The 26,054-nt window shown below is 40.8% G+C and overlaps 1 protein-coding gene across 3 annotated transcripts in view; it reads right to left on the bottom strand.

The window, feature by feature from the left end:
* The window catches only part of RBBP5 (RB binding protein 5, histone lysine methyltransferase complex subunit), a 35,071-nt gene extending 9,701 nt beyond the window's left edge, over positions 1-25,370 (bottom strand). For 2 of the 3 annotated variants that reach the window (XM_020284366.2, XM_012759679.2), the window contains exons 1-9: positions 25,226-25,369; positions 17,628-17,653; positions 14,920-15,092; positions 5,989-6,129; positions 5,057-5,219; positions 2,989-3,098; positions 671-790; positions 430-583; positions 266-337 (exon numbers count right to left, since the gene is read on the bottom strand). In XM_020284366.2, the coding sequence (XP_020139955.1) occupies positions 266-337; positions 430-583; positions 671-790; positions 2,989-3,098; positions 5,057-5,219; positions 5,989-6,129; positions 14,920-15,092; positions 17,628-17,653; positions 25,226-25,244 (978 nt within the window). In that variant the 5' untranslated portion in view covers positions 25,245-25,369. Of the gene's footprint in view, positions 1-265; positions 338-429; positions 584-670; positions 791-2,988; positions 3,099-5,056; positions 5,220-5,988; positions 6,130-14,919; positions 15,093-17,627; positions 17,654-25,225 lie in introns of all 3 variants that reach the window. The other variant, XM_012759629.2, reaches the window with a different exon arrangement.
* Between the last annotated feature and the right edge of the window lie 684 nt (positions 25,371-26,054).

The raw sequence follows: 26,054 nt of genomic DNA, 5'->3' as shown, positions 1-26,054 counted from the left end.
TAAATCACAGAAAAATTTAACAGAAAAGTCTAGTATCAAGACTTTCTCCCTGAAAACAAATATAGTAAACTAGCTTGGGACCAAGACCTTCCTATAAAAATAAAGTGAAACTAGATGCACTGAACCTATTTTATTAGGTCACAAGAATCCTATGCAATAAAAAAAGCAAACAAGATAATTATTAGCTTACTATGGATATATATGGTTCTTTGAAAATAACAGGGGGTATCTACTTTCAAAGCAGGTAAACCAGAAAAATACTTACCACTTGATTTTGTGCCCAGATAGATACCACTCCACTAGAAATGGATGCTATGATGGGTCGAACAGGATGCCACTAAATTTTAATTAAAAAAAGAAAAACAGATTGTAAAATAGAGTCAAGATATTCTGGCTTATGTAACAACAGCAATGCCCCACTCTACTCACAGCGACATCCAACAGGAGCTCTCCTCTCGTCCCATGGAGAATCTTCACCAGGTTACCAATGCTCTTCTCCCAGATGTACAGAGCATGCTGCCGGGCGGAACCCGCCACTATGTATTCCCCATCCCCAGAGAAACAGCATTTCTTCCATGGAGTCCTAAAGTACAAAGAAAGTATCAAGGAGAACTGGAACCTGGGCCCAAGCCATGAATTATCACATACTCTTCTACGTCGTGACACATACCTATTCACCAAGTCCTGCAATTTTTGCATGGGTTCAGGCTCCCCATCTCTTCCACAGGTTAAGATTTCTCTGCCATCATAAACCCTGATTATTCGATCTGCTGTGTTAATTAAAAAGCAACTACAGGAAAGAGAAAAACATCAACATGAGAGGTCATTAGTCTGTTCCTGTTAAGAGTTTCTATTATTACCAGTTACTTAGAACAATACCACAAAACAACTAACTGGGGAGAAATTGAAAGAATAAAAATCTAACTAATAGGCCGGGCACGGTGGCTCACGCCTGTAATCCTAGCACTCTGGGAGGCCAAGGTGGGAGGATTGCTCAAAGTCCGGAGTTCGAAACCAGCCTGAGCAAGGGCGAGACCTCGTCTCTACTATAAATAGAAAGAAATTAATTGACCAACTAATATATATAGAAAAAATTAGCCGGGCATGGTGGCGCATGCCTGTAGTCCCAGCTACTCGGGAGGCTGAGGCAGGAGGATTGCTTGAGCCCAGGAGTTTGAGGTTGCTGTGAGCCAGGCTGACGCCACGGCACTCACTCTAGCCTGGGCAACAAAGTGAGACTCTGTCTCAAAAAAGAAAAAAAAAAAAAAAATCTAAGTAATAGACTAACAAACTTATATGTCTACTTGTCATCTTTCCAACCAAGATATAATTTGAATATGTTTTATAACTTCTTGTGTATCCCTGAACCCCAGACTTACAAACTGTCAGTATTAACTAAGACCCAAGACCTCTAAGCTGAAACCAGTTTGCTAAATTCACAGGCTGGTAGTTAAATGTATATAAGCATTTCATTTCACTGGCCTGTTATATATACAATATATTCTTCTTAATGAATTAAACTAAATGTGTCATTTTAAAATGTCTAACTTTTTACTGTAATGATATCAAAATCTTAGAAATCTGTCCAAAATAAGTTATTTCATCACTTTCCTACAGGGACTGTGTGGGTCTATTGCCCAGACTGGAATGCAGTGGTGTAATCTTTTCTCACTGCATCTTTTTTTTTTTTTTTTTTTGAGACAGAGTCTCACTTTGTTGCCCAGGCTAGAATGAGTGCAGTGGTGTCAGCCTGGCTCACAGCAACCTCAAACTCCTGGGCTCAAGTGATCCTCCTGGCTCAGCCTCCCAAGTATCTGAGACTACAGGCATGCACCACCATGCCCCACTGATTTTCTGTATATATTTTTAGTTGGCCAATTAATTTCTTTCCATTTACAGTAGAGACAGGGTCTCTCTCTTGCTCAGGCTGGTTTCGAACTCTTGAACTTGAGCAATCCGCCCACCTCGGCCTCCCAGAGTGCTAGGATTACAAGAGTGAGCCACCGCACCCGGCCTAGCTCACTGCATCTTTGAACTCCTAGACTCAGTCGATCTTCCTTCCTCAGGGTCCTCAGTAGCTGGGACTACAGGCTTGGGTCACCATGACCAGCTATTTTTTTTTTTCTTTTTGTAGAGACAGGGTCTCACTATGTTATCGAGGCTGATCCCCAACTCCTGGCTTCAAGCGATCCTCCCACCGTGGCCTCCCAAGTGCTGGGATTATAGGCATGAGCCATCATGCCATTTTGAACATGAATGTCCTTCATTGATGGGTGTTGCTAACCAAAATAATATGACTATTACCTCTTCTTGTTTCTGTTGATATATCTACATTCATTCATTCATTCATTCATTCATTTATTTATTTATTTAGAGAGAGTCTAGCTTTGTTGCCCAGGCTACAGTGAATGCCGTGGCATCAGCCTAGCTCCTGGACTCAAGCAATCCTTCTGCCTCAGCCTCCCAAGTAGCTGGGACTACAGGCATGCACCACCATGCCCGGCTAATTTTTTCTATATATATTAGTTGGCCAATTAATTTCTTTCTATTTATAGTAGAGACAGGGTCTCGCTCTTTCTCAGGCTGGTTTCAAACTCCTGACCTCGAGCAATCTGCCCGCCTCAGCCTCCCAGAGTGCTAGGATTACAAGCGTGAGCTACCATGCCCGGCCTATATCTACTTTTTAAAATGGGTAACCAAACTCATTAGAATAACATACAAAATTAAGAATAAATAGGTTTTATGTAAATGAATGTTCAGTTACAATGTGAATTTTATGACATCAGTTCGAATTATAATAATAGCTAATCTTTATCTAGTGCTTACTACGTGCCAGGCATTTGGGTTCTAAGCACCAAATATATACACAAAAACTGCAAATCTCAATGTATTTTTGCATTCTACTGACTTTTAAAATTGTCCCTGGTGAGATCATTAATTTAAAAAAGAAGAAGAAATAAACCTGTCTCTGGAAAGGTAAGATCTTACCTCCCTTTCCGGGCAAATTCAATTGATTTAATGGCCGTGGTATTGCTTGTTCCAGTTGTTACTCTGAAGGAAGCAACAAGATCCTGAGAATCTGTTTTTAGGACCAAAATCTAAAGTTTGAAAGAGAGAGAGAGAAAAAAATGTAAGTATTCTGATAATTAATAATGAGCTCTGGCTTTTGTCTCTAAAATTGGGCAGAGACTAAGTAAAAACATAAACATTTCTATTCCTATGTATTCAACCTGATTAACTAGTATTTCCTTTTTGTCTCTTCAAATAAAGGACAAGATTTTAAACAATTCTTAAAATATGATGTTTAGGATTATTCACAATAGCCAAAAAGTAGAGGATTATATTATAATATATATTTAATATTATATATCATATAAAAATGTTTAGGATTATTCACAATAGCCAAGTATACACTGACAGAGGAACAGATAAAATGGGGCATATACATACAATGGAATATTACTGAGCCCTGAAAAGGAAGAAAATTCTGAGACATGACATAGATAAACCTTGAGGACATTATGCTATGTGAAATAAGCCAGTCAAAAATGGCAAATTCTGTCTGATTCCACTTGTCTGAAGTACCAGAGTAGTCAAATTCATAGAGATACAAAAAACAGAATGGTAGCCACCAGGAGCTAGGGAAGAGCAGGGATGGGGAAGTTAATTGTTCAATGAGCACAGAGCTTCAGTTTTACAGGAGGAAAGGAGTTCTGTGGATAGATGATGGTGATCACTGCACAAAATAAATATACTTAATACTACTGAACTGTATACCTAAAAACAGTTAAAATGGTAAATTTTATGTTGTGTGTATTTTAACACAATTTTTTAAAAACTGCCACTTTGCAAAATAGACATGAAATTCTACTATCCCATGTGTGCCAGTCAAAAAAAAAACACCAAAAGAAAACCAAGGAGTCTAATGGAACTAGTTTAATTCTAAACATAAAAAGAACCTTGGGCCCTGTGCAGTGGCTCATGCTTGGTTGGAATCCTAGCACTCTGGGAGGCCAAGGCAGAAGGACTGCTTGAGCTCAGGAGTTCCGAGACCAGCCTGAGCAAGAGTGAGACTCTGTCTCTACTAAAAATAGAAAAAAAATTAGCCAGGCATGTGTAGTCTCAGCTACTCAGGAGGCTGAGATAGAATGATCACTTGAGCCCAGGAGTTTGAGGTTGCTGTGAGCTAGGCTGCCGCCACAGCACTCATTCTAGCCTGGGCAACACAGAGCGAGACTCTGTCTCAAAAAAAGAACCTTGGCCAGGTGCAGTGGCTCACGCCTGTAATCCTAGCACTCTGGGAGGCCAAGGTGGGAAAATTGCTTGAGCTCAGGAGTTTGAGATCAACCTGAGCAAGAGCGAGACCCTGTCTCTACTGAAAACAGAAAAAGCTGGGTGTGGTGGCTCGTGCCTGTAGTCCCAGCTACTGGGGAGGCTGAGGCAGGAGGATCACTTGAGCCCAGGAGTTTCAGGTTGCAGTGAGCTATGATGATGCCAGTGTACTCTAGCCTGGGTATTAGACTCTGTCTCAAAAAAAAAAAGGGCCTTAAAGCTCACCCAACTTGACTTCTTACTACACAGAAGAAACACCTTCTACAATGTTTCCCAGGCAGAAGGGCTTACACATTCCAAAAGACAAGGTCAGAACTTTAACAAGAAGAAAAAAGGAAGGATAATAAAATCTCAGTTCTAGAGGTTAAGCTGGCTGAATTATATAATATTTCATAAAACTAGGTATTAAGACATCTATTTTCATCAGCAGTGTTCCAGTTGATAACACAACTTTTAAATTTTATAATTTAGGAATGTCCCTTCATTACTAGCATCTAGTTAAGGCTCTTTCACCGTTTTCTAGGTCAAATAATCTCTGACCACTCTAAATTTAAAAAACAGCAATTATTATTAAGGCATATTTGCTATATGCCTATATTTGCTACAGGCAGAAGTCATGCTTAGTCCAGGAATAAAAGAAATTTCAAACCAAGGAAACATGAAATAAGCCAATGCACAAAATGCTTGATCCTTATTTTACCAACTTGTAGGCTTCAAGGCTTACCTTGCCTTTTGCATTTCCCGTATAAATATATTCCCCTCGCCTATCAAAAGAAGCCACCACGTTCAAATCGGAGTCATCGTCTACCGGCAGAACAACATGTTTGGAATCTGAAAGGGTCAACATGACAGGAGCAGATTTCATGGGACACACGAGAACCTTGTTCCTGTTTAAAAATATGAACAGTACATTGGCTGTTGCTTTGGCATCAGCAGGCTGATTCCCTGTCCTTTTCCCTGATCCCTGTCCACAACACTCATCAACTCTCCCAGCCCAAGCAAATCTGAAATAGTGAAAACATAATTTCCAAATGTCTAATAACAGGGAAAAGATAGTAAAATTACGGATCCTACTTGGGCAAATAAAATATAATCATCCAAAATAAATATGAAGATATAGCAAACTAGTAAAATATGAAATAAAGTGAAAAGGCAAAATATTGATTGCAACTATACAAACACACCTATTTGTGTGCATTTAAAACATATTGAGACATGAGGCACTATATAATAAGCTTTATACTTAAAGAAAACTTGACTAAAAGAGAAGCCAGGGAAATGAAAACAATTATGTCTGGGTAATACAATGGTGAGTAACCCATTTTCTTAAATGTAGCTTTAATACTGAACTGTTTCCCCCTCCTAAAGAAATCCAAATAGTCAAAGGGGGAAAAAAACCCAGGTCACGGCCCAGTGATTGTACTTATTCCCACCTTTTGCCATTTCCAAAGTCTTAATATTGGCCAGTTTTAAATTACATAATATAGTAACATTCTCCTTAAATGTATTCAGCAGAGCCAACCTAAACAGAAAGATTTTATGTAGAAGGTTTGAAGAGGTGTGTGTTTACCTCCTAAAACCTTAAAATTATCATAAGCCCAGACCTAATCCATATAGAATTAGACCCCACCCCAGGAAGGAATTACTTAAACATACTGATCTCGTGGATGATACTGGACTTTTAAGATGGGTGAAGGGAATCGAAACCTCTGGTCGCAGTCGCCTGAAAGAACATCCCACTGTGACACTATGTTATCAGTGGAAGCACTCACGAGCTTATGACCATCTCGACTCCAGCTGGGGAGAAAAAGGGGTAATTTAGTACATAGTCTAAGTTAAGGTACATATCACTCTTTTAGAGAAAATGTACGAGTCACACACATTGTCCTAATTGCACAGGACAGCGATGTTTGTTGTTTTTTTCTTAACATATACTCAAATCCACAAAACAAGCTTTCCTAACTAAGGTACAAATAAGAATGTTTTCATATCTAATAATGGAAGCTCTTAGTATTTCAAGTTAATACCACAAGTGTTTGGTGAAATAAGAGAGATTCGTGGGCTATGCATGGTAGGTAGCTCATGCCTATAATTCCAGCATTTTGAGAGCCCAGGGCGAGAGTATCATTTGAGCCCACGAGTTCAAGACCAGCCTGGGAATAACATAGCTAGACACCATCTCTACAAAATAAACATTTTTAAAAATTAGCCGGGCATGGTAGCACACGCCTATACTCCCAACTACTTGGGAAGCTAAGGCAGGAGGATCACTTGAGCCCAGGAGTTCGAGGCTGCAGTGAGCGGCTATGAGCCACTGCACTTCAGTCTGGGGTCTGGGTAACAGTGTGAGACCCTATCTCTTACAAAAAAAAAAAAAACATACAGTCTCATAACAATAACCCACATGCTCAGCAGATTTCAACTGAAAAATCACTTGTCACAACTCAAGAACAAGGAAAATCTTGAACTGAATAAGAAAAGTCAGTCAACAGATATTAATGTAGAGAAGACATAGATGTTAGAATTATCTGAAAAGGATTTTAATGCAGCCATCATAAAAATGATTTGACCACCTATTATGAACATGCCTGAAACAAATGAAAAAGAAAGTCTTAATCTGTACCTCCATAATATGCCAAAATAAAAAAATTCAAAAATAAAAAAAAAAAAATAATAAAAGTGTTCCACAATCTAAAAAAAAAAAAGAAAGTCTTGTCAAAGAAACAGAATATACAGAGAAAAAGCACCAAATGGGAATTTTGGAACTGAAAATAACTGAAATAAAGAAAACTCAATAGATGAATTGAGTGGCCAATGGGAAAAAAAAAGAGGAAAGAATCAGTGAACTGGAAGACAGAACAATAAAAATTACCTAAACAATACAGAGAAAATAAACTTAAAAAAAAAAAAGAAGAACAGAGCCTCAGAGACGTGTGGGACTAAAACAAAAATAACTAATAATATCCACATCATCAGAGGCCCGGAAGGACAGAACAAAGAGAGCGAGGTTTAAAAGTATTTGAAGAAATAATGGCTGAAATTTCCCCAAATTTGGCAACAGATATAAAAACTACAGATTCAAGAAGCTGAGTAAACATCAAAACAGCATGAGCCCAAAGAAATCTACTCCAAGACACATAGACAAACTTCTGAAAACTAAACAAAGAAAAAAATCTTGAAAGCAAGTGAAAAATAACACCTTTCCCATGGGGAAAAATAATTCAAATGACAGCAGATTTCTCATCAGAAACCGTGGAGGCCAGAATGAAGCAGCACATTTTTCAAGTGCTGAAAGAAAAGAACTGTCAACCCAGCAACAAAGGGGTAAATCAAGACACTTGTTCCCAGCACATATACCCCTAAAAGAACTAAATACAGTTCTCTAAATGGAAAGGAAAAGATAAAAGGAGGAAGCTTAGAACATCAGGAAGGAAGCAAGAACAATGAAAGGAATATAAAAATGTGGGTAAATAAAATGCTTTTCTCTTCTTGAGTTTTGATGTTTAAAGCAAACATTTAACGCTGTCTTATGTGGGTCTCAATGAATGTAAGGGAATAGTTAAGACAATTATACACAAGGAAGAACGAGATAAAAGAAAGGTTAGGTTTCTATACTTCACTTGAACTGGTAAAATGTCAACAACAGCAGACTGTGATAAATTATGGATATATGATATAATACCTAGTAACCACTAAAAAGTTATTCAAAGAAATAACTAAAAAACGCTATAGCCAGGCGTGGTGGCTCACGCCTGTAATCCTAGCACTTTGGGAGGCCGAGGCGGGCGGATTGCTCAAGGTCGGGAGTTCGAAACCAGCCTGAGCGAGACCCCGTCTCTACCAAAAATAGAAATAAATTAATTGACCAACTAAAAATATATATACAAAAAATTAGCCAGGCATGGTGGCACATGCCTGTAGTCCCAGCCACTCGGGAGGCTGAGGCAGGAGGATCGCTGAGCCCCGGAGATTGAGGTTGCTGTGAGCCAGGCTGATGCCACGGCACTCACTCTAGCCTGGGCAACAAAGTGAGACTCTCTTTCAAAAAAAAAAAAAAAAAAAGCTATAGATAAATCAAAATGGAATTCTAAAAACTTGTTCCAGTAACCCACAGGAAGGTAGGAAACAGACATAAAAACCAGAGGGAACAAACAGAAAAAGAAATCCGCTACCAATATTTACACAAATTTTGAAATGAAGAGGAGTTGCTACTAAAGAACTTAGCAGGCGGCCGGGCGCTGTGGCTCACGCCTGTAATCCTAGCTCTTGGGAGGCCGAGGCGGGCGGATTGCTCAAGGTCAGGAGTTCAAAACCAGCCTGAGCAAGAGTGAGACCCCCGTCTCTACTATAAATAGAAAGAAATTAATTGGCCAACTGATCTATATATAAAAAATCAGCCGGGCATGGTGGCGCATGCCTGTAGTCCTAGCTACTCGGGAGGCTGAGGCAGAAGGATCACTCGAGCCCAGGAGTTTGAGGTTGCTGTGAGCTAGGCTAACGCCACAGCACTCACTCTAGCCTGGGCAACAAAGCAAGACTCTGTCTCAAAAAAAAAAAAAAAAAAAGAACTTAGCAGGCAATGTAATCGCAAGTTATACAACTTTTATGAGCTTCAATTTCCTCATCTAAACCACAGGAATAAAAACAGTATCTACCTGCAGAGAATTAAATACATACAAAACTCTTAGCCCAATGCCTGGCACGTAATAAGTGCTCAGAGAATATTAATAATTATTTGTATCAGAGATAAGATATACTCCCAGACTCAGGACTCCAGGGACACAAGGCGGCAGGGGTAAGCTGAGGAAGTGGATATGGAGGATTAAGTTCAAGTTTGCACACAAAACGACTCTGGTATCTCTCTCCCACCAGCTCTAGAACACCAATAGCCAGGATTTCCCTTAAGAAAGACAATTAAAGGAACATTCCAGAGAATGTGAACCTCCAAGAAGAGGCCTAAAGATGTTAAAACATGAGAGTTCACTACAAAAGAGCCAGCAGCTCACCCAATTTCAACAGATGGTGGAAGGATGAGAGGGTGAGTTAAAATTCAAATACACTGTAACAGGAAGCCTGTAATTAATTTCTGAAATAACAAACCAAGAAAAAGCAATATATATGTTATTTAGAAATGTGAAGGTAAGTATCAGAAGAAACAGTCCCCCAAAACAGAAGTCCACTGGGAATGGCACAACATGAAAAGTGAGGAGAAACAAAAGACAGGTTGTGTTGCTATTTTGATAAACCTTTAAAAGCACAATTTGACTACAAAATGTTTGTTAGGATTCCACTGTCCCTTTAAATGCTTCCACAATATTATATTTTTTCTTTCACAGTAAGCTTGTATTTCTGCTATAACGGAGGGAAATCTGATTTTAAAAATTAAATTATAAACAGAACTAAAAACTAAGAGGTTCCTCTCATTTAAAAAAAATGTATTCTTGGCCGGGCACAGTAGCTCACGCCTGTAATCCTAGCACTCTGGGAGGCCAAGGTGGGCAGATTGCTTGAGTTCAGGAGTTCAAAACCAGCCTGAGCAAGAGTGAGTCCCTCTCTCTACTAAAAATAGAAAGAAATTAATCGATCAACTAAAAATATATAGAAAAAATTAGCCGGGCATGGTGGCGCATGCCTGTAGTCCCAGCTACTTGGGAGGCTGAGGCAGGAGAATCACTTGAGCCCAGGAGTCTGAGGTTGCTGTGAGCTAGGCTGATGCCACGGCACTCATTCTAGCCTGGGCAACAAAGTGAGACTTTGTCTTAAAAAAAAAAAGTATTCTTCAATTCCAAACTTCATAAGCTCAAGAATTAGGAATTACCATATGTTCTCATATCTGAAAATTCTAATTCTTTCCCAAAGACAGACAGGTCTTTAAGAATCTTAAAAATCAAGTTTCTTCTGTAGCATCCTCAAAAAGAAGGCAGCAAGCCTAAGCAGGGGCAGTCCCACTGAAGGTCTTTCCTGGACCATCTATCCCATCCTAGCACCTTTGCTTGAGAGTTCTTCATTCTGAGTAAGCATTCATTTCCCTACAACTTCAGTTCACTACCTTCTAGTTTCGTTTCTATTTCCTGGACCATTTCTTTATGTTTTCCACAAAATCAGCTAACAATTGATCACAGATCATACTTATATAAAACTTCTCTTGGTGAAACTTCCTTAGTCGCTAATATGTTCAAATGTTACACAAAGATTAAAATAATACATGAAGGTATATTCTAGGCCTGGCACAGTGGCTCATGCTCGTAATCCTAGCACTCCGGGAGGCTGATGTGGGAGGACTGCTTGAGGCCAGGAGTTTGAGACCAGACTGAGCAAGAGTGAGACCCCACCTCTACAAAACACAGAAAAATTAGGCGGGCATGGTGGCGCACACCTGTAGTTCCAGCTACTTGAGAGGCTGAGGCAGGAGAATCACTTGAGCCCAGGAGTTTGAGATTGCTGTGAGCTATGATGACACCACTGCACTCTAGCCCGGGTGACAGAGTGATACTCTGTCTCAAAAAAAAAAAAATTAGGGAACAGTTAAATAATTGTTATATATAATATATAGACAATTATTTAAAATAATGAGACACAGAAAAAGATCCACTATATGTTAAGTGGAAAAGCAAGCTACAGAACAAAATGTATGGTGTGGCTCCATTTTTGTTTAAAAACATATGTGGATATGTATTTATGTTGTCTTAGACAGACAGAGATATAACTATGTTACAGATAAGATGTATTCCATACTCTTTAACAGTGTGTACTCCAAGAAGTAGACAAAGGACTTTCATTTTTTACTTTGCATACTTATATATATATATATTTTTTTGAGACAGAGTCTCACTTTTGTTGCCCAGGCTAGAGTGAGTGCCGTGGCGTCAGCCTAGCTCACAGCAACCACAGACTCCTGGGCTCAAGTGATCCTCCTGCCTCAGCCTCCCAAGTAGCTGGGACTACAGGCATGCGCCACCATGCCCGGCTAATTTTTTGTATCTATATTTTTAGTTGGTCCATTAATTTCTTTCTATTTTTTAGTAGAGACGGGGTTTCGCTCAGGGTGGTTTCGAACTCCTGACCTCGAGCAATCACCCGCCTCAGCCTCCCAGAGTGCTAGGATTACAAGCGTGAGCCACCACGCCTTGCTATATTTGTTTTTTTTTAAAAAAGTGTTTAAAAATCAAATATAGACTTTGTGATTTTAAAAAGTTAAAAATGTTGGAGGAGAGAAAAAAAACTCTCGCTATTCATACCCTTTGACCGCCTAATAACACACTTCTGGAAGTCTACTGTAATGAAAAATCATAAATCAAATGCCTGCTGCATATCTCCACCAGGACACCCCCATTCATCCAGCAAACATCCAAATGCTTATTGTATACCAGGTATGACTCTAGAAGCTGGGAACATGGCAGTGAAATGGCAGACAGGGTTCCTATACTCACTGCACTTACCATCGTACAGGGAAGATGCCAGAAAACAATTATTTATAATAAAATACCATAAATATAACAGGAGACATGCAACTATGATCTCAAACTCACTACTCTCCCCTCAAATCTTACATTAATGAATATCTTCAGCCAAGCCAAAAACCCAAGAAACATTTTTACTTTTCCAATTCACTCATACCCCTATTCTAATTAATGACTAAGTCCTCTTATTTCTACCATTTCTCATATTTGTCTCACTTGGCTCCAATCCTACCGCAACTCTCATCATCTCTAGCCTAGACCGCAGCAGTTCTCCTATCTTCACTCTCAGTTCCATTCAATCTCTTTTCCCATGTGTTGCTCTAAAGATCTTTCTAAAATAAAAGCTCAAGCAGAGTAGGGTAGCTCACGCCTGTAATCCTAGTGCTTTGGGAGGCTGTGGCTGGAGGGCTACTTGAGGCCAGGAGTTCAAACTCAGCCAGGGATGGTGATGCACACCTGTAGTCCTAGCTACGCAAGAGGCTGAGGCAGGAGGATCGCTTGAGCCCATGAGCTGCAGGCTGCAATGAGCTATGATCACACCACTGCACTCCAGTCTGGGAAACAGAGCAAGACCCTGTCTCTAAAAAAATAAATAAATAAAAACTAATCATGTCATTTTCCCACCAAAATCTTTCAACTTCACAATACACACAAAACAAGGTTAAAATTCATGAGTATGGCATACAAGGTTCTCCACGAGGATCTCAGTTCACCGAGACTCTTCCCACACCACAATCCAGCTACCCTGAAATAGCTGTAGTTCCCCATCTTACCATACTTGTTTCAAGCTGATATGCCCCTGTCTGTACAGTGCCCGTGACCTGGAATACACCTGGCAAACAACTATTCATCTTACAAGTTTGAGGTTAGAAATTAATCTCATCTATGAAGCCTTTTTCTGCCCTCTGATACAACTAATCACTTCCTTCTTTGCACATTTACCTCCACTAAATCTCAAACATAGTTCTCATACAAAGCTTTATTACATGTACCTGTACACACACCCATCTCACCCTAATAATCAAGAATTTCTCATTTGTTTTTGTGTCACCAGTGCCTAACATAGTACCAGGAATGTAATTCATGTCTGACAGTTGCTGAACGAATGAATATATGAGAGAAAAACTTTATACACAAAGATGTTTGCTAAATATTAAGTAACAGAAGAAAACAATATATGGTTAAGTAAATTATGGTTTATTCATCAGAAGATATGTAGCCATAAAGAGTTTTTAAAGGATACTCAAACAAGAAAATGTCTAGACACCATTAGGAAGAAAAAGGCACGATATAAAAGAATATAGCACCATCACAAACTATGCTTTAAAAAAACTACAGAAATTTATCAAAATATTTATAGTATTAACATCTAGATAGTAAGACTATGGAAAATATCAGTTATTTCTACTTTTATTTTCCATGATTTTTTTAAATGATGAGTATATAACTTTATAAAAAAATAGATACACACTGTTTTTTTTTCTTTTTTCTGAGACAGTGTCACTCTGTTGTCTTGGCTAGAATGCAGTGGCATCATCACAGCTCACTACAACCTCAAACTCCTGGGCTCAAGCAATCCTGCCTCAGCCTCCCCAGTAGCTGGGACTACAGGCACATGCCACCATGCCCAGCTAATTTTTTCTACTTATAGTAGAGATGGGGTCTTGCTCTTGCTCAGGCTGGTCTCGAACTCCTGATCTCAAGTAATCCCCCCACCTCAGCCTCCCAAAGTGCTAGGATCAAAGGCATGAGCCACCAGCACCTGGCCACCCATTTTTAATAGGGAGGCATTCTAAAATTAAACTGTGATAATGGTTACACAACTCTGAATATATAAAAACCTGTGAATTGTACACTTTAACTGTGTGAATTTTATGTTATGTAAATTGTATATATATTTCTTAAAGCTATTTAGATCTTTACTGCAAGAATATACAAAAAGAAACACAAAGGAGCAGGAAGGAACCAGCGGATCATCTACACCAGTGCTTACATTTTGCATATGAAAGTTTTGGCCCAAGCCACCAGTATATTCACGGCCAAAACTAGACTGGGATTCAGGCATCCTCTCATTCCGTGTTTTGTAATATACTACTGCTTCCATTCAGACAAAAGGAACCAGTTACAATTTAATTAAACTTAATCTGATTAGAGGCTTTTTGTTGGCCCCAAATTCATTTTTTTTAAATATGCTGCCTCAAAATCAAATTTTCTGAAGCAAATAATTTCAGAGAGTAAGAGTAAAATCACTATTCACCTCTAAGAAACAATGGTGATACAGCACATCTTATATTTTCCTGGTTAGAGCTGGAACCCATACTATTAAGTGAAGTTTCCCAAGAATGGAAAAACAAGCACCACATGTACTCACCAGCAAATTGGTATTAACTGAGCAGCACCTAAGTGGTCACATAGGTACTACAGTAATAGGGTATTGGGCAGGTGGGAGAGGGGCGGGTATATACATATATAATGAGTGAGATGTGCACCATCTGGGGGATGGTCATGCTGGAGACTCAGACTTGTGGGGGAGGGGAGGAAATGGGCATTTATTGAAACCTTAAAATCTGTACCCCCATAATATGCTGAAAGAAAAAAAAAAGGAGAAAAAAAAAGAAAAAAAAAAAAGAAAAAAAAAAAGAAAAAAAAAAAGAGTAAAATCAATGAGAATTTATATAACAGCAGATTTCAGCTATTTCTTTCTTTGATACAAAAAGCCTTAATAAGTATATTTCACTGAAGGAACAGGCAGGCTTGTGATCACTAAAATTGCTGGAATTCAGTAACTCAGACAAAGCTGGACTAGATGACTTTCAGTCCTAACCAAGACTTTTTACTTGAAATGAAAGGTAAATATCGCAATTATACTACAGCTGCAGTATTTCATTTCAGTCTTAGGATATTCTCAGACAGAGCCTGACAGAGATCCATACTGCAATGAATTTCTCCTCACAAAGGTGCTTCAGGGACGGCATGGGTTCAGGATTCTACATAAACTATGAGAAACTATATTACTAATGGCTGAATATTTAAAACTTTAAATATTAAAATGTCTACATTGAGATTGGCAAATAGTGTCATCATTCATTCCCTTCATATTTAACATGTTAATTTAAAAATTCCTTACCATAAAGAACAGACTGGATGGATGTGTGCACTAATTATTTTAGCAATGCCTCTTGTCAAGAAATCCCAGATGACAATCCGGCCATCATTACAGCCAACTGCAAGCAGTGTGCCCCATCTGTTAAAGGTGCAAGTCAGGGCCATGCTGATACAATCCAAAGTTCCATCAGCCTCCTAAAAATTAAAACAAATACAAGAATACAGACAATAATAGCCAGGCAGCCAAATTATTTTCTGAAATTTCTCTATCATTTATGAAACTTCTATTGAATTTTTTTTTTTTTGAGACAAGAGTCTCACTCTGTTGCCCAGGCTGGAGTGCCATGGTGTCAGCCTAGCTCACAGCAACCTCAAACTCCTAGGCTCAAGCAATCCTCCTGCCTCAGCCTCCCGAGTAGCTGGGACTACAGGCACATGCCACCATGCCCAGCTAATTTTTTCTATATATTTTTAGTTGGCCAATTAATTTCTTTCTATTTTTAGTAGAGATGGGATCTCACTGTTGCTGGTCTCAAACTCCTGACCTTGAGCGATCCCCTCCCGCCTCGGCCTCCCAGAGTGCTAGGATTACAGGTGTGAGCCATCGTTCCTGGCCTGTATTTAAATTATAATGTATACCATACTAACCTCTTTGTACCTATTAAAATAGCTAAAATGAAGAAATATTTATAAAAGCCAACTATGGATTTTTGGAAACATATGTAATCAATCCCTTACATTACCACTATCACTTAGTACAAACTTTTTGGAGGGCAAATTGGCAAAATAAATATAACACAAGTCATTAAAAGAGTCATACCTGTTGATCCAGTAACCATAGTTCAGAGAATTTATTCCAAAAAAAAAGTATTTAAAACAAAAAGCCCTGGAGTAGCCTATATGTGTAGCATTTGGGAAGTCAAATTATTTTATATATTGGCCGGGCGCAGTGGCTCACGCCTGTAATCCTAGCTCTCTGGGAGGCCGAGGCGGGCGGATTGCTCGAGGTCAGGAGTTCAAAACCAGCCTGAGCAAGAGCGAGACCCCGTCTCTACTATAAATAGAAAGAAATTAATTGGCCAACTAATATATATACAAAAAATTAGCCGGGCATGGTGGCGCATGCCTGTAGTCCCAGCTACTTGGGAGGCTGAGGCAGGAGGATTGCTTGAGCCAGGAGTTGGAGGTTGCTGTGAGCTAGGCTGACGCCATGGCACTCACTCTAGCCTGGGCAACAAAGTGAGACTCTGTCTCAAAAAATAAATAAATAAATAAACACAATGACTATACTGAAACATATTCAAGTGTTATAAAATATTTTTACACTTAAGAAAGTACAGGCCGGGCGTGGTGGCTCACGCCTGTAATCCTAGCTCTCTGGGAGGCCGAGGCGGGCGGATTGCTCCAGGTCAGGAGTTCGAAACCAGCCTGAGCAAGAGCGAGACCCCGTCTCTACTATAAATAGAAACAAATTAATTGGCCAACTAATATATATAGAAAAAATTAGCCGGGCATGGTGGCGCATGCCTGTAGTCCCAGCTACTCGGGAGGCTGAGGCAGTAGGATTGCTTGAGCCCAGGAGTTTGAGGTTGCTGTGAGCTAGGCTGACGCCACGGCACTCACTCTAGCCTGGGCAACAAAGCGAGACTCTGTCTCAAAAAAAAAAAAAGAAAGTACAGGCCATGGGCCAGGCGTGGTGGCTCAAGCCTGTAATCCTAGCACTCTGGGAAGCTGAGGCGGGCTGATCATTTGAGCTCAAGAGTTTGAGACCAGTCTGAGCAAGAGCGAGACCCCATCTCTACTAAAAAAAAAATAGAAAGAGATTAGCTCGACTACTAAAAGTATATACGTAAAAAAATTATCGGGGCATGATGGCGCGTGCCTGTAGACCCTGCTACTTGGGAGGCTGAGGCAGGAGGATCACCTGAGCCCAGGAGTTTGAGGTTGCTGTGAGCGAGGCTGATGCCACAGCACTCTAGCCCAGGCAACAGAGTGGACTCTGTCTCAAAAAAAAGAAAGTAAAGTATACTTATAGCATACATATTATTACTGTAAAAGCATGATCAAAACTGGAAAAGCACACAGAAAAAAAAACATGTACAGGTAATGGTGCTGTTTGTGGAAAAACCTTCAATTAAAGTTTGTTTGTTTTTTTTTCATTTAAAGGAAAATGAACTGTAATATTACAACATTATGGCCGGGCGCGGTGCCTCATGCCTGTAATCCTAGCACTCTAGGAGGCCGAGGCGGGCGGATTGCTCAACGTCAGGAGTTTGAAACCAGCCTGAGCAAGATCGAGACCCCACCTCTATTATAAATAGAAAGAAATTAATTGGCCAACTAATATATATAGGAAAAAATCAGCTGAGCATGGTGGCGCATGCCTATAGTCCCAGCTACTTGGGAGGCCGAGGCAGCAGGATCGCTTGAGCCCAGGAGTTTGAAGTTGCTGTGAGCTAGGCTGACGCCATGACACTCATTCTAGCCTGGGCAACAAAGCGAGACTCTGTCTCAAAAAAAAAAAGATTACAACATTATGGTAAGATTTCCAGCCAATATCGCCTATCTATTTCCCCCAATCAAAATTATATTTACTTCCTCATCATAGCAAAAGATATATTATCACACTCAACGTTTGTCAAAAAACAAGGACCAAAAAGCATTTTCCATACTAACAAACCACAAGTAGTTACCATGTTCCTAAAAATCACAAGAAAACAATACTCTTACCTCTGGATAGTTCTGCCCAAAGGACTCTGCAACAAAGCAAAGCAAAGAGTTGATGGAACATGTGCCACATACCAAGGATCACAGAAGTCATGAACAGCATACAGCAGTGACTGGCAAAGGGAAGGAGGAACTGACACCCTTTCAGGGGCTCCATGAGGTCGCAACTATTTTCATTATCATACTAAGATGTCTTTTTTACTTTCACTGTCTCCTAAGAATACAGATGAGTTTTCCTGAGGCTATGTGACCTGATATTGCAACAGAGTGAATGCAGAGGCAGATTCACTCTATCCATGCCAACTTCTATTTTTTTTTTTGAGACAGAGTCTCTCTTTGTTGCCCAGGCTAGAGTGAGTGCCATGGCGTCAGCCTAGCTCACAGCAACCTCCAACTCCTGGCTCAAGCAATCCTCCTGCCTCAGCCTCCCAAGTAGCTGGGACTACAGGCATGCGCCACCATGCCCGGCTAATTTTTTGTATATATATTAGTTGGCCAATTAATTTCTTTCTATTTATAGTAGAGACGGGGTCTCGCTCTTGCTCAGGCTGGTTTCGAACTCCTAACCTCGAGCAATCCGCCCGCCTTGGCCTCCTAGAGAGCTAGGATTACAGGCGTGAGCCACCGCGCCCGGCCAATGCCAACTTCTATTTAGGCAAACTTTAAAGAGACTGGTAAAAATGGAAAACAATCCCAATCTTCTCATTAAATAGCTTTGGTTTTCAAAAACAAAATATTTACATAAACATGTAATGGATTTATTATGGTTACTTTTAAATAATAAGCTTTAAAATTCTATTTAACTTCTAAATTGGTAAACATCAGTAGATATAACCCACATAAACAAAAGCTCTTTGGGAATCCTCAACTTCTTAGAAATGTAAAAGGGATCCAGAGACCCAAAAAGTTTGAGAATTGTTGACATATTCAGGTCTAGCAATAGTCTTTGCCTACCATACCCTTTGGGGATTTCATGATTTATTTCTGTATTTACTAAAATGAAAAGGAAAGGCAAGAATCAAATCAGTCAAATTATCTTGAGTCCCAACTACTCTCTGAAACCTTTATTAACAGCAGTGATCACTCTCCTTCCTAATTAATAATAGCATTTAGGTTGTAACACAATCTGGTGGTTGACTAAACGCAAAATTCTCTATATTCATTATTAATGATCCTTTCCATAGATGCTGAAAAAACATTCTTCAGCCATTTCTAATAAAAGAAATAGACTACATAATTGTTTTTAAAAAACTAGGCTGGGCACAATGGCTTGCACCTGTGATCCTAGGGCTCTGGGAGGCTGAGGCAGGATGATCGCCTGAGCCCAGGAATTTGAGGCTACAGTGAGCTATGAGGATGCCACTGCACTCTAGCAACAGAGCAAGAGGGGAGGAGTATGTCACTTGTATTGTTTCCACTGTTTTGACACATATGTACTATGTTAATTTGAAAAGCATCAAATGAAAGAACCTCAACAGGTCAAAGACCCATGGGCCTTTCCAGATGTAAATTCACGCTGGCTCATCATTTCTTTGAAGTGCTCAAACTTCCATTCATTCATTCTTTCATTTAAATAGAGGGTCTCCATATGTTGCTCAGGCTGGAGTGAAGTAGCTATCCATAAGCCCAATCATAGGGCACTACAAGCCCTGAACTGGGCTCAAGTGATCCTCCTGCCTCAGCCTCTGGAGTAGTTATGTTTGCCACCACACTCAGCTAAACTTCCATTGATAAATGCAATAAATTTGCATCTAGAAAGGCCCATAGGTCTTCAACAGCTACCACTTATTGAATGGGCCAGATCCTGTACTAGAACTTATATATATATATGTATATATGTGTGTGTGTATGTATGTATTATCTTATTCAATCCTCTAAATTCACTATTAAATGGGTACTATTACACTTCATTTTATAGATGAAGAAAGACTTAAAGATTGTCATTTCCTAAGTTCATTTAAAAACTGGCAAAATTGGGATCTAAAGCAGAAACCACACTTTTCACAAAAACTACAAAAAGCCTCTAGAATCTTGCCTGAATTTGACCTCAAGGTTACTACTTTATGATTTGCAAAACACACCTGCCCTTTATTGAAAGTTAATTTGCCCATCTGCTTCAGCATGTTTTCCTTTCTCCTCAAATCCTCAAAGATCACTAACAGTGACTTCATGAGCAAGCTGCTTCAGGGCCAAGGAATGTAATTCAACCAAGCAATAGGAGCCAAGTGACCTACCTAAAACCTCTACCTATTGAGGGCTTTTCTTGGCAACTTCACTTCATTCTATTTGCTTTGAAAAACCATCCTTTTTGCCAAAGGCAAAAGAAAATAAGAATTTATGCATTCCACTCCCTTTTGCCTATAAAACCCACAGTAGGCACACACAAGATAACTAAGCATTGAATGAATGAATCTGCCCCATCCAGCCCAAGCAGAAGACTTCCTTGTTCTTCATACTCCCACATAATGCTGAAAAACCTTTCTTGTTTCATTTTTACAATCTTGGCTTTCAATCACATTAGCTTTCCTAACACTGCTCTTAAAAGCCTGTGCTACCCTAATCTGTTCACCTCACATATGCCCCTCTTGTCTGAGCCCTTTCGGAATGTGTGCTCGGACAGCTTCAGCGCAACCACACCAGCTTCTTCAGGCACCTCCTCCTTCCTCTCCCTTCGGATCCTTTCCCCAAACTGCATTTTAGCCTTCCGGGTCTCTCAAGCCTTCCTCCTCCCAGTCTCATGACATGGAATAATGTCTGTTCTCTGAATTACTTAACAGCCACCTCCTTAAAGATTTGATTGCCATGAGCTCCAAAATTTCATGGACCTTTTCTCCCACTAGTCCTACTATTTCTACTTGCCAACCAATTCCTCCCTCTTGTAATGGTTTAGGTCCAGAGTAGCAGTTTCCATCTGCCTCCTCTGACAGGTGAGGGCACTATCAGTATTTCTTTTAGACATGCAACTTGCAGGTGTCTAGATTGAGCCCATTCCCCCTCCATCGCATCACCACCGTGATTACATCTCCCCGGCTCCAGACTTGCCTCCCTCAATCTTTCACAAAGCTGCCAGAGCGAGACTTCTAAGCCCCAAATCATATATCACTCACCTGCTAAAACTTTCCTTGCTAAGTAATATACAAAACTCCTAAGTATAATTTTAAAAAGTAATTTCAATCTGGCCCCAACCAGTATTTTCCATTTTATCTTTGATTAATTCCCCATCAGCACCTAGTATAAAACCTGGAGTTACCCACCCCACCCCCAGCACCAGCTGCAGATTACTGACCATTTCCTGAACATACCACATATATTAATGCCTCACAATATTTGCCCCTGCTGTTCTCTCCACTGGAAATTATGTTCTCCAACTTGTCCCTCTGAAAAAATCCTACTCCATCTGTAATGTCTAAGTGGCACTTCTCTGTAAAATCACCCCCAAATTCTACTGTCAGTCCCACCAACAATGCAGAAGCAATTGCTCTTAATTGCTTTCAGCTGGATTCCCATAAGCCTTCCTTTCCATACTATACAGTTACTTATGTTTGTCCCTTCTCTTAGCTACACGTATTTACCAGGGCAAAGGTGGTAGATTACGTCAACGTTTTCCAAACAGAAGGACTCAATCTACCATAAATAGATAAATCTATATAGTGAGTCGCAACAAGTTTTTCAACACATTAGAAAAGAAAATATGAGAACACTGAGCACGACAAGGATTTAAGTATAATTTCGAGAAATTTAGTTAAATATGCATGTATATAAAATGGGTTAAGACAGAAATTACATTTCTTACTGTAATTTGTACTGAAAATAAGTTTTAAAAACTGTCTTATTTAACTTTGTATCTCCAGTGCACACTGCCTGATACACAGCAGGGGAAAATGGTTGCATAAGTGAAATTAGTATCTCGCCTATGGGCCACTTGAAAGACCACATTAAAAACACATTATCACTCATTTCCTTTACCTGGCCAGATGTCCTTTAGTATGCTCCCAAATCACATCACTTCTGTTCCTTTCTCCTTTTTATCTGTAACCATTAACTTTCTGGCTTCAAAACTCAGTCATTTTCAGAGATTTTTATCTTCTGGACCCAGACTTTTTAAATTGTCTGACCTTCCTATGCTAAATATTCCTTCCTAAGTATCAGCCAGGAATCTGCTTTATCATTCAAGAAAACCCCTTCCTGTCCCAGTAGGTAGGGCGGGAGACCAATCTGAGCCCCAGGGCCTGTGCGCCTTCGCTGCTGGTGCCTGGAGGGTTGGGAACTGAGGGCCACACCTGACACCTGGAAAGAACCAGGGCCTGAGGCCCCTCTCTCTGGCAGGGCTTTTTTGATGCGGAGCAACCATTCAAATGGCCACCTTCCTTTGACAGTGGCCAAGGGATGTCTCCGAAACCTAAGGAACCCACCGAAGCAAAGGCCAGGCTTCCCTCTCCCTTTCCTATACTAGTTAGTAAGAGAGCTTTTGGAAGAGGTCCTGGAAACCAAGTCTTCACCTAGCTTTCAGCTTTCTGCTCTGGGGCTTCCTGAGACCCTAGAGTAGAGATGGTAGAGGGGAGGTAATCGGAGTAGTAATGAGGGAGGCTTAACCTCCCCGGATGGAGATAGCTGAACCTGAGTGGTTTGCACAGGGGATGTGACTAGGAGCAATGGCATGAAACACAGCCAGAGAATGCTATGGCTTTCCTCTTGCTCTCTTTCATTTTTTCCTTCCTGGTGAAGCCTCTTGAAGAGACTCTTACACCATCTTAGAAGCATGGTAGAAAGCATCTTTGCTTCTCAGAGAAGCAACTGTACTTTTCTCTGTCTTTAGCTTTCAGGATGGGAGCAAATCAGGGTAGCTGCCATTTCCACCCTTCAAATCACAGGGTTAAAGATTCCAGCAGAAAGCCGGGCGCGGTGGCTCACGCCTGTAATCCTAGCACTCTGGGAGGCTGAGGCGGGCGGATTGCTCGAGGTCAGGAGTTCGAAACCAGCCTGAGCAAGAGCGAGACCCCGTCTCTACTATAAATAGAAAGAAATTAATTGGTCAACTAATATATATATAAAATTAGCCGGGCATGGTGGCGCATGCCTGTAGTCCCAGCTACTCGGGAGGCTGAGGCAGCAGGATTGCTTGAGCCCAGGAGTTTGAGGTTGCTGTGAGCTAGGCTGATGCCATGGCACTCACTCTAGCCTGGGCAACAAGCGAGACTCTGTCTCAAAAAAAAAAAAAAAAAAAAAAAAAAAAGATTCCAGCAGATACCACCTTCTCTCCAAAATAGTCTCAATCACTGTCATAAAGCAGATCTAATTCAGTGATTCCAAACCTGCTTCATATTTTCATAAGCACCTGAGTTGAGTTCCTTTCTTTTTAATTCCTCCTCTACCTAGGTCCCTTCTTTTAAATTTATTTCTACTCTTCCCCCACCTGCTATGATTAGAATAATTTTGTATCCCATATAAAGTGCTTAAATGAAAAAAAGAGAAAACCCTTTCCCAAGACCCTGCTATCTCTTTCAAAGTACTAGCCTATCACCTTTCCTCTATCCTTAACTTTTTAAAAATAAGAGTCAAACTTTTGCCTCTATTTTGTCTCCCAATCCTTTCTAAAGTCATTGAATCTGGCTTCTGCTCCAGTTGCTGAGGGGCTCCAAGCTGCCCAATGACTAAACAGAGCAGCCCTTTTTCACTTTCAGCCTCAACTGCTCTACAACTGGCTTCTATGAAAAGGCCCCACATGAACCTGTAGTATCTCCTACCTTTACACAGAAGGCACTTGAAAATGTGCCTTGCTCATAGTAAGTACTATATAATTGTTAGCTAATTTATTATATCATTTATTTCTCCCCTTATCCCCTAAGCATTGGTAATTTTTCAAAATTCTGTCCTTGGAAATTTTCTTTTCCATCTTTACTACTTTCTCCCTTGATCATGTCCTCTACTCATAAGGTTTCAATTAGCCCACCTGTGGGATTACAGATCTCTCAGAAATCCAAACCTGTCTCCTGAGCCCTAGATCCACACTCAACATATCTAAAGCTGTCTTTTCCCAATGTCCTTAAATGTCATCATTAGCACCATTATTTGCTCCCATGATTTTTCACTTCACTCTGTTCCTCACCACTGCCTCATGCAATCAATACTCAAATTTGTCGTCTCTACCCTCTCAGTGTCTTTTTTTTTTCCATCTCCCAGCTCAGGCCTTCCTTATCATTCATCTACAATGGCCCTCCAAACTGGTTTTACACCCCTCCAAGACTTAACTATACATTGCTGTCACATAACCCTTACAAAGTCATAACTCTGAGGTCAAAACCCTTCAATTGATTTACTCTACCTTCCTTAAAAAGCATAAACTTTTCAGCTTCAAACTCAAGAGCCTACATAAAATAGAAGGCACCAACCCCATCTCTTGACCTTTTATTCATAGTACCCACAACGTGGCCAAGGATAAAGATTCTTTAGGTCTTCTCTCACTGATGCCTTAGCTCAGATATATTCCTATTGAGCATTCCTTCCCCCCCATATCTCCATACTTCGGTCTGTTGATATTTTAGCAACCTTAAAAGTCCACTTAAAATTCCAACTCCTCCACAGGTTTTGGAAGATTTGTTTTTGTTTTCCTGATTGCCTTTTTTCCTCTGCCCCAATTCACTCCCTCTTCCAAACATTCTTAGCAACTGGTGATGACTCTTATAGGCCTGCCTACATTATGTTAACAGTCGTGGTATGTTGCAAAATCACCTTAAACTCCCTCCTTAAGGAAAAGCTCTTTAAAGGCAAACACCATTTCTTAAATATCTTTGTAATTCTTTGGACACATCTTCTGAATTTTTTGTTTTTTTAAAGAGAAACCTAGCCATTAAGGACAGCAAGTCATGTAGGAGTTCTTGAAAACCTCAGATATCCCCAGGCTACCATGCTAAAGGTCACCTAACAAAAGCCCAGAAAAAAGGACCTACAGTTTTAAACAATCTGGGTAAGGGCTTAGGAAGCGACTCAAAGTGAGGAGCATGAAATGCAACTGCTCCGTAGTTTACACCTTGATTTTTTATGCACTGTCCCTAGAAGTAAAGGGCAGTAAATAGGAAGTCAGGATAACTGGATTCCAGTGCCAACTATGCCATTTATTTGCTTAGTGCTTGGTCACGACCCTCTGAGCCTTTTTTCATCTGTTCAATTAGAGACTTCTACCAGATGATCTTCAAGTCCTCTCCTTAGACATCCCTTGTTTCTATAAAGACACTTACCCCATCTAGGCACCCCACCCCCTGACAAGTCTCCAAACCCCTCACGTCTTCAGATTCCATCTCCAACAATGCTGGTCCTGCCTGCTCTGGGCTACTTCAATCCCTGCGATCCTCGTAATCACAGCTAAGTCACAAACTGTTTGTCCCTATCATTACAGAATTGATCTGAAAGTGGCTTCGGGATAGGCAATGCATTCTACCTGGGAAGAACTGGGTTTCCTCCTGCTGCTGATGCTCCATATCAGGTGTGCCCAATGACCCATCGCAGAAGTGTCCCTAAGGTTGCAGCCTGACTCCCCTCCCGCCCGGGTTCCCTCCTTTCCAGTACCAAAGGGCTCTCCGATATGCAGGCACAGCCCTCCTCACCCAGCAACTCGAGGTTCATCCCTGCGGACTCCGGCCGCCCGGTCTCAGCTCCGGCAACGACGCCTTCTCCCCTGCTCGCTTCCGAGACCTGCGTCTAAGGCCGGGGCGCCGCGAAAAGCCTGGCGCAAGCTCCGGAGACTTTTTGACTTAGAAGGCCCCGCGGCTTCCGCTTTCTTCCCCCGCCTTCCTTATTCGTTTCAAGTGGGCTGTCCACATATACGCCTAACCAAAAAGCAGTAGAAACTCTCTTGGAATCAATTAATTATGATATTTCTTAAGATATAAAAAAGGTAATAGTCACTCGGGACTTTAACAAGTGCAAACATTTAAGGCTATTTTCTCCGGGAACACGTAGATGAGCTAAAAATTCCAGGCATATAGTGGACCTACTAGTCCTCGCTGTGTTGTGTGTTCCGCGGCGTTGTCCGGGCGGGCCCCCTGCGCTTCGCAGGAAGGTTCCGGGCCAGTCCTCCTGGCGTAGGAAAGCCGGGAAGGTCGGCGTGCGGTGCTCGGCTGCGGGGCGCAGCTGACCTTGCCCAGGCGCGTGCTCCCCCTGTTGTATGTGGGAAAGTTGCTGTGTGTCTGTCTCAGTCTCGGGGAAATGTGTTCACATTTGTAAAGATATGCCATTGGCCCTACAGAAAGGTACGATAGCGTTTGTTAGGCCTATCTATGTTAGGATAATCAAAACCTTCTCCGAGGTCTTAACCATGTACCCAGCGTGGACCAGGATGGCGTTGGCCAGGATACTGTGAAAAAGAATCGGAATGAGAGGTGGAGGGAGTTCCTCGGAGCTCAGTCACACAGAATTGGGATGAGATACACAAAG

Source organism: Microcebus murinus, chromosome 23, assembly GCF_040939455.1.
Source record: "Microcebus murinus isolate Inina chromosome 23, M.murinus_Inina_mat1.0, whole genome shotgun sequence".
NCBI classification, from domain to species: Eukaryota; Metazoa; Chordata; class Mammalia; order Primates; family Cheirogaleidae; genus Microcebus; species Microcebus murinus.
Note: the sequence above shows the minus strand (reverse complement) of the source record. Positions and strands in the feature narration are given on the sequence as shown.